The following is a 14,193-nucleotide window of genomic DNA, read 5'->3' as shown; positions in this document are numbered from 1 at the left end:
GCTCACAGCAGTACTCTTCATGATAGCAAGGACATGGAATCAACCTAGGTGCCCATCGGTGGTGGAGCATATAAAGAAAATGTGGCACATATACACTACAGAATACTATACAGCCCTGAAAAAGGAAATTGTGTCCTTCTTAGCAACCTGGATGCAGCTGGAGGCCATCATCCTAATTGAATTAACACAGAAATAGAACAACAAATATTACATATTCTCACTTATAAGTGAGAACTAAATGGTGCACACATGTAGACATAAACTTGGGAACAAAAGACACTGGGGACTACTAGAGGGGGCTGGCTGAGAGGGAGCATAGCAAGGCTGGAAAAACCAACTGTTGGGTGCTGTGCTAACTACCTTGGTGACAGGATTAATTGTACTGCAAACATCAGCATCACGTGACATACCCATATAATAAACGTGTACATGTACCCTTTGAATCTAAATAAAAATGGAAAAATAAGGAATGGCAAAATTAAAAGAAAAACCAACAATACATTTTGCTAAATGAAATAAGTCAGACACAAAAGGACACATGCTATATGATTCCACTTATATAAGGTAGCTATAACAGTCAAATTAATAGAGACAGAAAGTTATATGGTGGGTGCCAGGAGCCGTGGGCTGGTGTTTGGGGAGTTAGTGTTTACTGAGTACGGAGTTTCAGTTTGGGAGGATGAGAAAGTTCTGGAAACGGTGATGATGTTGCACAAAAATGTGAATGTACTTAATGCCAAAGATGGTTATAATGGTAAGTATTGTGTTCCATATTTTTATTCCAACTACAATAATAAAAGATATGTAGGAATTTGCCAGATGAACAAGATGAAAAAGGGCATTGCCATGAAATAAACATAATGAATCTGAAAAAAAAATAAGAAAAGCATCTTTGATTGCAAAAGAGTAAATTGCAAATATCCAAAGTAATCCTTGTAATATACGTGACATTATAAATTTTACGATGCAGTGCCTATGATTCACGCACACTGTACCTGAACCAGCTGTGAAACATTCATGAATCATAAACTCCTGTATCATCTTCAGAGCAAAAATGCATCCTATTTTACAAGAAATATTCATCAAAAAAGGGAAAGAGAAGTAAAAACCCTGAAATTTCTAGAACCTTTCAAAGATATCAGAAAAACAAATTAATACCTCTGACAGAACCTGTTAATACAGAGGGTCATGCTGTAAGACAGCTTGCATTTAATTCAAACTGTTTTGGAATAAGATCAATTCTGTAGTGAGATCAAGGCAGCAGAAATTTTTCCTCAGGGCTAAAAATAATAATTCCTGAGGCACAGACATTAAATTCCATGGCTTCTTGAAACTATTCAAAAATGAGAAGAATGGATAAAGATTAAAAGAAAACACATGCTGCAAGCTGACAAAACACCTTTTTAGACTTACATCCAATTCGTTCATTAGTCAAATGTGTGGTTTTTTTTTTTCCCTTCAGGTAACTGGAGGTGGCAACATTCAACTTCTTGGTCTGTTTCTCATCATTTTCTATTTTCTCCTGCTATTTGTCTCTGAGCTGTTATACCTGTTATTGAAGTTTCCAACAAGAAAAAGCCAGGAAAAGGAAAGAGAATCAAAGCATCAGAGCAAGTCACCTCACTGGTAGGTGGAACCAGAAATTTTAAAGCAGTAGCAAAATTTGTATGTTCTGGGTGTCAGTGGACACTTTCTGTATAATAATTTTATTTTACTTTTGTTAAGAATCATGAAGCAACCACAAAAAATTAAATCAAGGCTTATCAAGTAGATGTTTGAAAGAAAAACAATGATTCACCTTATAGGTAGATGTACTTTGCTATTGAAGGGATTGTTGGCAAGTCTAAGCAAAGCTGAAGGGAATAAGGAAATTTCATTCCTTAGAGAAGACAGCATAGAATAATAGTACAGAGAGTGTAGGGTAGAACAGCTTGCATTCTAATTCCACATTTGCAATAGGATTCTCTTTGACATAGGAAAAGTTACTTCTGCTTTGTTGGGAGTATTAAAAATGGAGAAGTTTTCAAGTGCTTAGTGTAGTTCCTGGCTTATGATAGCATCAATTAAAATTAGGTATTGATGCTATTATTATTAATATTGATCTCTTAGCCATCTGTATCTTCAGCATCCAAAGTGTCAGTTTGTTCTTTAAATTGCAATTGACCCTTTTTTCTCAATAGAAGAGCTAGTAAAATAATAAAGTGGAATTTCTTGGAATGTATCCATTCTCCTCTATTCTTTTACATTTCACTTTTTTTATTCATTATTTCAAATGCCCAGTACCTTCTTGTTCACCCTAAAATCTTTTATGAGTTTATGAGTTAACAGGAAAACAGATTCCTTTTAGAAAATTGGAATAAAAAGAATTACCATTTTTTTTTTTTTTTTTTTGAGACAGAGTCTCGCTCTGTGGCCCAGGCTGGTGTGTAGTGGCATGATCTCAGCTCACTGCAAGCTCCGCCTCCCAGGTGCAACTGATTCTCCTGCCTTTGCCTCCCAAGTATCTGGGATTACAAGCATGCACCAACACACCCAGGTAATTTTTGTATTTTTAGTAGAGACGGGGATTCACCATATTGGCCAGATGGGTCTGAAACTCCTGACCTAAGGTAATCCAACCCCTCAGCCTCTCAAACACTTTTTTCTACATTTCTAACTCTTTGCAATTTACCTGCTATCTCATTTAATCTCCTCTTCCCTACACTAAAGACAATCAACCTCCCTCCTATTAACCAACCACTTAAAATTCTGCCTCCTTATGTACCTTAAATATGAAAGATAAGATAGTCCACATTATTTTAATAAATATTTACTGAATATATTCTTGACAAGTAATCCTGCTTGTATTTTTAGCTAGCTAATGTGAGATACATCTTTGACATGGTTAAATGTATGATCTCTTAATTAATTTAATATAATAAACTAATGCTACATTATAGGGGTATAAACACTTTTAAAAATATATTTTCTATTTTAAAGTTGGCTTTATACTTTACATAAATATAATGGACACTTTCTGCTTATTTTTGAATGATTATCAATCATTCAAAGGTCAGTACATCTGACCTTTCACAAAAAAAGTAAAAGGTCAAATGTAAAAATTGTAGGTTTTGTGGTTGACACATGGACTCTGCATATTATTCTTTAATTTTTGTTGTTTGGTTCCATATTTTTGTTGTTTATACGTTTCTTACAAACCTTTTAAAATACAAAAAGTATTCTATCTTACTTGTCTCTCAAAACATAGGCCATTTTACCCAGGAACTGTATTTGGTCAATCTGTGCTTCACTGTAAATGTTCTTTGTTATTTTAAAATCAATACAGACATATTTCAAGTAAATTATTGTTTTCACTACCACTCATTTTCAGATGTAAGTCCATAGGTTAACATAAATAAGAAAGTAGCAGCCAAAAACAAAAAAAAGAGAGAACAGTAAGAAAAACAGTTTAAGTCAAAAGAAAATTGCCAGCTTTTATCTTCTCCTAAATCCCAATCCTTCACTCCTAAAGGAACATGTTAAGTGCAAAGAGGGTCATACTTTTATTCCATTGCAAAAAGGGTCATACTTTTATTCCATTCCCTGTGTATACATTTGTTATCCATTTGGCAAATTGTGGTTGAATTTCTCTTGGGATGACCTCGCCAGCAGTAGGTGAATGGATCATTTGATTCAACACTAGTTCGTAAGTGATTGTTCTTTTCAATCAGGCACACTCACTGCTGATAACTGCATATTTTGACTATTTGTAGAAGTGTTACAGGAACTAAGAATTTTATCGTAAATAAGCCATGTTGGAACAAATATCAAGGCCTTGAGAATAATATACTTTATACCTTTGCTCAACATATAATGTAGGAAAATATCCAATTAAGAGTCTAGAAATGGAGTGAGGAAGGGCCAGCTGACTATTTTGTTTAATTTTTAATTGTTAACTCTTATAGTACCTTCATAAAGTTTCCAAATCTTTTCCTTTTTCTTGCTTTTGTTGTAAATACAAAAGTCCAAGCCTGCATTATATTATACTCACTTTGAATAAGGAATATCAGCTCCTTAAGAATAAAATGAAACAGTTTTATTCTTCCCGAGATCTTTTCAGGCTTTTATATTGATCATCTTCATTTCTGCTGTGTAGCTGGCTTCATCAATGATGTCTCAATTTATGTCTATAATTGTTATTTTGCAAAACTGTCTCATTTTAATTAATATGATGCCTTACTCATTATTTTTTAATTATTTTCTTCATTATTTTAAAACTAATTTTATTTCTAAGGACTGGGAACAGGTTGGGTGGATGTGATAATCTCACACATGTTCTTGTCTTTTTTCCTTTTATTTTCCCTCTGGTGCTGGGATAGAGAGGATGAAGAAAGAAAAATGTATTCGTTAGATGAATTATCTGTATTGAGGTTGTTCTAGGATTACTGTGCTAGAGGAAGGACCCCCAATAAATTCCATCATTAAGAGGCTCAATATCAAGCAACAATCCTGTGATCTAGTGGCACTGTATGGAATTCTAATGTATCTTTTAGCTAATGTCCAGGTGGTAGCCTGTGTTACATCTTGATATGCATACCTCTCTTCTTCACATGCTTCAGTATCCTTTATTTTATTTATAATTAGAAGCACAAACTCTGAGATTTAAGGATCCAGGCAGGATTGACCTCACCTACAATACTGGGCAAGATCTTCAAGGGGACAGTTGATGCTTTCTTGCCAACTGCCCACTCCACCACCACATTTCTCTCCTATGTTCTCTCCCTTGTTTTAGTTGTACTGACTCAAATCTAAGCAGCTATTTGATTAGAGTATTGAATGGTGATCTTCCCTGTTTTGTGTGAATTTCTTTGGGATTTTCTTCTCTCAATCTTAGCCAGAGTTTTTTTGTAATAACACTAGACTAGCAAAAATTTCAACCTCATCTATTTATAAAATACTGTTATCTAGTACTATTTGAGACCTCTCTTACTTGGATTTTTTGGAGTATTGTACTCAGAATCAGGAACTTTTTGAGATAAAATCTGAGAAATGAATAACTTTTGCTCAATTGTGCTTTATTCAGGTTCTTATCTGTATTCTATTCTATAATCTCCAAGTGAGGAAAATAGTGAATTCATATTTCTCTAAAGTGTTTCTTCATAAAAGCCTTAAAATAAATTGTATATATTTTAAACATTAGTACATTTACCCCAATATAACATCACAAAATTAACCTTTGGAAAATACAGAACTAATGTAATACAAAACATTCCCATCCTTCCAAAAACAGGTAAAATAAAATATAATAGTTCTCTACAGCCTAATCTAAAAGAATGTGATGTAATGGATAGAGCACTGATTTATTAATCAAAGGGAGAAAAACTAATGTGGCTCATAAACCTTTCCATTTCTGAGTCTCATTCTTTTCATTTTCCCGATAATAATGATAATAAGATCGACCTGTTTGTTAGGGTCAGGTTAATGACCAAGTGAAATGATGCATTATACATATGTCAAAGAAATATAGCCTCTTAAAAGAAAGTTAACGCAGCTGACATTCAGTAACATATCTCGGTTTGTAGGTAAAAAATCAGAAATAAACTCAAATAAACGATCAATACATATTATAGTAAAAAGTAATAATTTGAATTAAGATAACTTGTTGAACACTGATTTATCAAACTCTATTGAACTAACCCATTTTTTAAATTTATACTTTTGTTTGTTATTAGAAAAACATTTCCCTAGATAGAAGCTGCTCCACTATTCTGAAGGGAAGTAGAAATGATGAAAAGCAGAGCTGGAGATGATCCATGATGGACATACAGTGTGAGTAAGAAATATATATTATTTGTTTTAAATCACTGAGATTTTGAGTTTGTGTATGTGTCCATAATATGAGCTAACTATCCTTAATGATACCATAAGTAAAGAATTTAAAGTAAATAAGATGTGCCTGACCCCATATTAAGTGCCACACTAAGTGTTAATTATAGCTCCCTGGCGGTAAACAGGGGACTGGTTCCAGACTTCTGAGTATATAAAAAATCCACACATACTGAAGTCCACAGTGGGTCTTATGGAACCCTTTGTATACAAAAGGTTGGCTCTCCAAATAGGCAGGATTTATATTATATCTCTCAAAAAATCTGCATACAAATGGATCTGTGCATTTCAAACTTGGGTTGTTCAAGGGTCAACTGTGTTACTATTTTATGGGATGAGACGGCAGAGATGATACATGGAAATTTTGTGTTTAAAAAAGGAGAAATATGCAAATGGTGGTGGGGTGGGCCAAATGGAATGTGAGTTACATGAAAGGGTAATTTGGAAGGAAACAACGCTTTTGTGAAGAAAAGAAATACTTGAATATTTGAGTATAAAATATAGTTTTATTTAGTACCCTTGCCTCATCTTTAGTATGATAAAAATAGATAAAAAATTCAGACAGACAAAGAGGGAGGAAGCTGCTTGAGTGAACATACTCTGTTGATGTAAATACTCGAGGAAATTAGCTCTATATTGGGTGGTATGCTGATGAATGCTTAACAAAAAAACTTTGAAGTGAAAGGCACTGATTTGTTGTACTTGATGATTTCTGTGGCATAAATATGCCCACCATAGCAATGTTTAGCTGGTAACATGACATAACTGCACAGAGTCAGGAAGAGATGCACACGACTGGCTCTCACGATTTCGGCGCGGTCTGGCTCCAGCATTTGACTGTGACAAATTTCACTGGCCGGTGAGAACGCTGGAGGAAAAAAATCTACCTATAACTAACCCTTATTAGCATAACAGGTTTGAGAAAGCAGAGCCCTATTTTCCTCAAGTGAATGCCATCAATACAGCCGTCAGGCAAAACAGCATTCATGCACTGAGGAAAATCACTGCTTCTCAAACAACTTTTGGATACCATAAAAAAGGGGAAGCGGGAGGAGGGGAAACAAAAATTGTTGCCTGAAAAGAAACGACTTTGATCTCCATCAAAACAGATTAGTTTGAAGCCAATTTGCTGCTATCTTCAAAACTATATTTCCCCTCAAATTCTGTCTTCCAAATTGAGCAGTGCGTCAGCTGTAGGTAGTGCTAGAGTGTGAAAAGGATGAGGATGGAGGCAGCCAGGGTACCTCCAATGCATCTTGTTATTAGAAGACTTTTGAAGAGTAATTTGAAGGAAGCTTTTCAACTTTTAGGTCACTAGTTTAAATGTAGTCTCAGTTGATCATGAACAAAAGTGGGTGGTTAGTGGCCTATGAAAAGTACCTTCATGGTATTACCCTTGTTCTTTCTAATAGAGACTGCCACTACAGTTGGCATCCTTTCTTTTCCTTCTACCAGAAGCACAAAGGGTGAATAGAAATGTCATTTCAAGAATTTTTTCAGCCTTTGTACCAGAGACATTTGAAATATGAAAAAGGCCAACTTCTTTTCATCTTTAACTCACGGGTAGAATTATTGAACTATAATATGTTTCCTAGATCTTCCTGGATTTTATTAAAATGAAACCTGAGCCACTTTACAAGTAAAATTATGTCTTACTTCATAGAAAGTTAAATTACATAAAGGCACATACTTGACAAATATTTAAATATAAAATGTATAATTTCTTGACCTGAATCTTACACATGTAAAATTTATTTTGTTTTCCTTTTCTCTTATTTTTTTCTTGCTTCAATAAATGAGTTCCCATGAATGTAAAGACAAAGATCTTATTACTCCATTAAATGAACTATCTTAATATTTGATTTTTTTCTATTCTTTATCATTACAATACTTTGACTTTTTTTTCCTCCTAAAGAGACTGTAGGTTTTATTCCCTTTCTTTTAATTATTTCATGAAAATCCTCCAAATTTCCATATTACTAACATCTCCACCTTCATATAATTTTGTTTCAATATTAAATGATCAATTAAAGCAAACTTTCTCTAAGTACCTGGAGAAAAGCAACAGAATAAATATTAGAGTAGAGACACAAAGTAGTACTTGGTAATGCCAAGAAAATTTCAGCAGCAATCAGTAATCAGTAGGATATAACAGAAATAGCCCTGTTTTAGAAGTGAGAAAAACTCAATCAACTGATTTTAAGCATCAGTTACTTTCTATGGGGTTAGCTTTCCACATCTCAAAAATAAGATTGATGTGTCTTGTTATTTTTGCATCATTTTCAATACAAACATTCTATGAAATCTTCACTTTTATATCATCTGAATTTAAGTGACAGGGTGTTAATATTCGAATGGGATTTAAGCAAGATGTAGCTGTGCCTTATGTCACGTCAGCTGATGGTAAAGATTGATGCTGGGATTTTCCTGGGTCAGTCATGTTAAAATCTCCCCTAGGCTTTAAGGCCAGCTTCATGAATTCTCATATCAGCAACTTCTGCAATTCCCACATAACACCAGAAGATAAACTCTGTTCTCTGAACATTCATATAGAAAACAGTACGTCATCTTATGATTCTTATGATTGGCATAGCAAAGTGAAAATGCATCAACACCATATTTAGCCGAACTCGAAGCTGCATATTCAGTGAAAGATAGAGCTTTTCCTGGCCAAAGATACTTTGGTCAGAAATATATAAACAGTGAACACCAAGCTATCATCTTGCAAGTAACACATATGCTCATGAATCTCTAGCTACAAATAAAAGTATCAGCTAAAACTACCCCCTTCTTGTAAAGGAATAAAAACCACAGCAATTACAAGATTTGCCTATGGCCATAAAATGAAGTGGGGTTTGTCTCAGAATTAGAATGCCTACCATCAGCCTTTGAGTACAAAGTTAATTCCCCTACACAAGACTGCAGCAAAAATAAATCCAGCTGGAGAAAAGGCATACAAGACAGAAAATAATAGTCAGCTGCAGACTCTTTGGATCCAAAGTATAAAATATTCAAGTACATGTTTCCAATCCCTTCATTCTCTCCTGTAATGATTGCAGCTAATCCCTGCCTGCCAAACGTTAGTTCTTCAATTGTGGCGATCAATAGAATAGATGAGCTGTGGAAACCCTCCATCCACATTACCCTTGCTTTCCTTTCCAGATGGAATTTTCATTCACTAGAGTGGAGGCAAGCATGTGAGGTTTTTCCCTCCATACACAAATATAAACTCATTAAATGCCAAGCTTGTCACTTTAGAATTTACACACACACACACACACACACACACACACACACACACCAAGGAACATACCTGTAGATTTAATAAAACAGCACCAACCCTCATGGCTTCACTAATTTCAAGGCTATACATCAGCTGTGGGAAGCGAGGAGGGCTTTGATTATTTGGTGGAAGCACTTCAATATACACAGTGCAGATGGAGTGCCTGCAGAGAAAGAGAGGAAAAGAAGATGGTTATGAATCTGCATCACATTTAATGTTAGACTGCATTGTTTATTCAGTTGTTGGGTTTACAGGAGAAAAAATTTCCAAATTTTATGAAAAATAATACAATCAAAATGAAAGGATAGAAAAAACTACCACCAAAGTATAATGGTTTTATGAAATTATCTTAGTAAAAGTAATTGACTCCAGTATCTGTTTTTCCTACTTAGATTAATAGTGTGAATTAAAATGGAATAGCTATACAAATAAAGCTAATAAATTAACTTGCCTTGACTTCTGACTTTGTTTTTAATGCTTCTCTAATAGCAAAATCATTCTATAAACATCTGGTAATAAGAGCTGTCCTTGGAGCTTTTTTGCTGTTAAACCAGCAGAGGGAGTATTGATTACAATGACACACAAAACAAATTATGGGCTTCGTTTTATCAGTTCTGTTGCTGACATCAATGGCTTAATGTAAGTGCACGTCAGGAGTCAGGATCATAAAGAATCCTACGTAAAATAGTTGCAAACAAAACTAAATACGTTTTAAAATCTTCTCTAAAAAGCAATATATGATAAGCTAGGAATTAGATTTAATAAAGCCCTTATAATGACAGGAGCTTTTCTTGAAGGACAAGATACCTTATCATTACAAGGAAAAAAAAATTAGCATTGACATAGTCAACTTCTTTGATATCTCTGAACTTTGAATTTGTTTTATAAAACAAAAACTGAAGAAGCATGTTAGTCAAGGTTTGTAAGGTGGAAACATTAGCTGAAATATATCAATGAGATCTGAAAATGTATAAGGTTAGCCCTCTATCGTGAAAAAACATATATATGTATACATACACACACACACACACACACACATATATACACACACATATACACACACACATACATATAACATTTTGTACAAACATACCACCACTGCCTAAGATGTATGCTTTGAATTTAACAAAGTCATGATTTAGTTCAAAACACATTTGTTATAATTTCTATTTGGGGATGAGAATATTTATTTATTTATTTATTTATTTATTTATTTATTTATTTATTTGAGATGGAGAGTTGCTCTCCAGCCCAGGCTGGAGTGCAGTGGCATGATCTTTGCTCATTGCAACCCCCACCTCCCGGGTTCAAGTGATTCTCCTGCCTCAGCCTCCCAAGTAGCTGGGATTACAGGCCTATGTCATCATATCTGGCTAATTTTTGTATTTTTAGTGGAGATGGGGTTTTGCCATGTTGCCCAGGCTGTTCTCGAACTCCTGACCTCAGGTGATCCACCCTCCTCAACCTCCCAAAGTGCTGGGATAACAGGTGTGAGCACCACACCTGGCCTAGAATCTCCTTAAAGTAGTCCCAAACTCTTTATAAGATGCTTCAATTAAAAGACATGGTCACCAAAAATATTTGTCTGAGTTTATTAACTACAACATTCTACTTTTCAAAACCTTTTGAAAGAAATTCAGACTGGGCACGGTGGCTCACACCTGTAAGCCCAGCACTTTGGGAGGCCGAGGCAGGCGGATCATGCGGTCAGGAGATCGAGACCATCCTGGCTAACATGGTGAAAGCCCGTCTCTACTAAAAATACAAAAAATTAGCTGGGCGTGGTTGCGGGCGCCTGGGGTCCCAGCTACTTGGGAGGCTGAGGCAGGAGAATGGTGTGAACCCGGGAGGCGGAGCTTGCAGTGAGCCAAGATCGCGCCACTGCACTCCAGCCTAGGCAATAGAGCAAGACTCCCTCTCAAAAAAAGAAAAAGAAATTCAGATCATAGCCATTAAAATTTCGTTTTATAGCTTGTCACTTTATAATATACCTAAATTCAAGTTGTTTCTGAGCATATCATCAGTAGATAGATACCAATAGAATAGTAAGCATAAAAGCTACAGTGACTTTTAAAATTTTCATGGTTCGGTGCGGTGGCTCACGCCTGTAATCTTAGCACTTTTGGAGGCCAAGGCGGGCGATCACAAGGTCAGGAGTTCAAGACCAGCATGACCAACATGGTGAAACCCCATCTCGACTAAAAAACACAAAAATTAGCCAGGCATGGTGGCCTGTAATCCCAGCTACTCAGGAGTCTGAGGCAGGAGGGAGAATTGCTTGAACCCGGGAGACGGAGGTTGTAGTGACCTGAGATCGTGCCATTGCACTCCAGCCTGGGCGACAGGGCGAGACTCTGTCTCAAAAAAAAAAAAAAAAAAAAATTCATGCTTACATTTATCATTATATTGTTCTAAAGTAATCTCACTTTAAATTAAAATATTTTAAACTTTCATAGTTAAAATATCTGTATTCATTTCTGCCTCTGATTTTATCTATTTAGTATCAAAATTTGCCAATACAATTAATCAGATTATATTTCTTAAATGGGTTCAAACTGATGATGAAATGTTGCTTATATACTTATAATTATTAATGTGAACATGAAACAATGGGAAGTTATAAAATGTATACTGCAAAGATTCCCACTTCCGTGTTGTGAGAACAAAGGAACTGTCATTTTGAGGTAGACCTAACATCCTTCCAGGTGGTGATCTGACTCCAGAAGCAGCCCCAAGATGTAAAACATTTTCCCTGATATTACCCTTGAAGATCTTGGCTTCTTTTAGGGTCTGTTGTTGATCAAGTTTTTAAAACATTTTATGTATCTCCTTCTTTTCTCTGATAGCACATTCTCTATGCATAACAAGTCCTACAACATTATTGGTAATAAAAGTAGGTGAGTGATGTTGAACACAGAATTTGTAACCAGATATTCCTGAGTTAGAATTTTGACGCTGCCCTCAGTGATCTAGAGCAAATTATTTCTTTCAGCTTCATTATTTCCACATAATAAGTGGGAATAATAATAACATCTAAGGTCAGCATAAAGATGAAATAAGTTTATATATTTGTATATGTAAGTACATGTATACATATATATGAAACATACTTTTATAACTTATTTTAATAAATTTCTCAAAATAAGGCTTAAGGTTTCTTATTCCACTTTATGAATAGTGCAAACGATCTTGCATTTTCCTTAGCTACATCCTTTATAATACTGTAGATATTTTAATTGAATCCTTTCACTTGGCTAAATTCCTACAAAGGCATGATACTCCTTCACCCCTCCTGAGCATGGGGTATGTTGGTGTTAGAATTTGAGCATGTTGGATCATAATCTTTAGGGCAGGATACAAGAATCTACAATTTTCACAAATTTCCAAATTTCTACTTATAGAAACTAGACTTTGAAGACCACTGCTTCAGAATCTCATGAAAAGTACAATATGTAGACTCACCTGTTTTTTTTTAATTACCTCAGGAGAAAAACTCTACAAAGTCACTTAACGTCTTCAATAACCCTGGATCCAAGAGACTTCCTCACTGTTTAACTTTTTTTTTTTTTTGACCTGGAACATATCCGTACTGCAGATTTGAAGCTTTCTTTCAAAAGCTAGGCCCTTTCTGCTTCTGATATTCTTTAGATCTTCAGTTTACTGGTCAAGAATACTTTATAAAGGTTTTACAAGGATATCAGTGTCTTAAAGCTTGTGAAAGTATAGTTAAACTACACTTATTATACTTTTTGTATTTCTTTATTCCTTTCCCTTTCATTATCTTCCCATTGTAGAGGGTTAAAGTGAGACAATGCTACAATAAGGACCTTAAACTCGTATGAGTTACTTGGATACTTGTCACAGAGTCGAAAACTTTAAAATGCTGAAACAAAGAGGACTCTAGTCTCAGACAAAACACAGAGACAGATTTTAGCCCAACATGACCATCTCCTTGATCCGTCCTTACTCCTTTGCTTCCTCTGTTCCTTTCCACAATAATTCAAAAACTAGAATTGCTAATTGTGTTCCCCCACCCCCTTGGTCTTGAATGTTAGTTATTTGGAGGAGATCATATTTTAAGGTCTTGTATTTTTCATCTTCAACATCCTGGCATGTCCCTACAATGTGTTTAAATAACCACCAGACTTCTTGAGGGTTACTGCCTTTTAAAATGCTATCTCCTTTTTATCCCTGATGTCAGCACAGTGTCAGAGTTAGCTTTCCTAAAATTAAATACCCATAGTATTAACAATAAAATAATAGTATTTATGCTGTAATAAATAGTAGTATTTCAACAGCATCATTTAAGCACTTAATAAAATAGGGCAGTCACTATATAAATAACTTTATGCAAGCATTTTGTATTCACATTTTATAGCTAAATGCATAAAACTGAGCATCTATATAAGAAAAATTTTATTTTTGTAATATAGCCAGTATGATGCAGATGAATCTCCATTTCTAAAAACGAACCTCATAAAGCTTTATTATATTTCACCTGGTAATAAAGGTCAAAGTAGCACAAAAGAGGTAATATATTTCTTACATACTCTTGAAACCTACCCAATAGTTCCATAAATATAAATACATATATACTTTTTTTTGATAAACATAGAAATTGACCCTTCTTGTCTTAAACCTTGAAACTTAACATTTGTTTTATCTGAGCTCCTTCCCCAGGAAACAACCTTCAGGCCTCCCAAAAAAGGTATCAAAGAACTGAAACTCACCAGATCACCACATCCAATGAGATGCCAGACCCGTCATTCATTATGATTGCTTCCTAGCCCCTCCCTAGTTCCTGTTTTCTTACATATTGTTACATTTCTTCCGTGCTATGTAAACACTAATTGTAGTCAGTCAGTTAGTTGGATTTGAGATTGTCACCAATTTCCTTAGCTGCAGCACCAGATTAAAATCTTCTTCTTTGACAATTGTTGTTCAGTGATTGGCTTTTTGTATGACCAGCAGCAGAATCTAAACTTAACCCCTGGTGTTGACAGATTTTCATTACCTGACCAAGAACACATTGCTTGTGTCTTGGT

At 35.0% G+C, this 14,193-nt stretch overlaps 1 protein-coding gene across 1 annotated transcript in view; it reads right to left on the bottom strand.

The window, feature by feature from the left end:
* The window catches only part of PCDH15 (protocadherin related 15), a 1,796,064-nt gene that overhangs the window by 314,287 nt on the left and 1,467,584 nt on the right, over positions 1 to 14,193 (bottom strand). Inside the window, exon 18 of the mRNA XM_055352068.2 lies at positions 9,179 to 9,311. Within this exon, the coding sequence (XP_055208043.2) occupies positions 9,179 to 9,311 (133 nt within the window). The remainder of the gene's footprint in view (positions 1 to 9,178; positions 9,312 to 14,193) is intronic.

This window comes from Gorilla gorilla, chromosome 8 (genome assembly GCF_029281585.2).
Source record: "Gorilla gorilla gorilla isolate KB3781 chromosome 8, NHGRI_mGorGor1-v2.1_pri, whole genome shotgun sequence".
Taxonomy (NCBI): Eukaryota; Metazoa; Chordata; class Mammalia; order Primates; family Hominidae; genus Gorilla; species Gorilla gorilla.
Note: the sequence above shows the minus strand (reverse complement) of the source record. Positions and strands in the feature narration are given on the sequence as shown.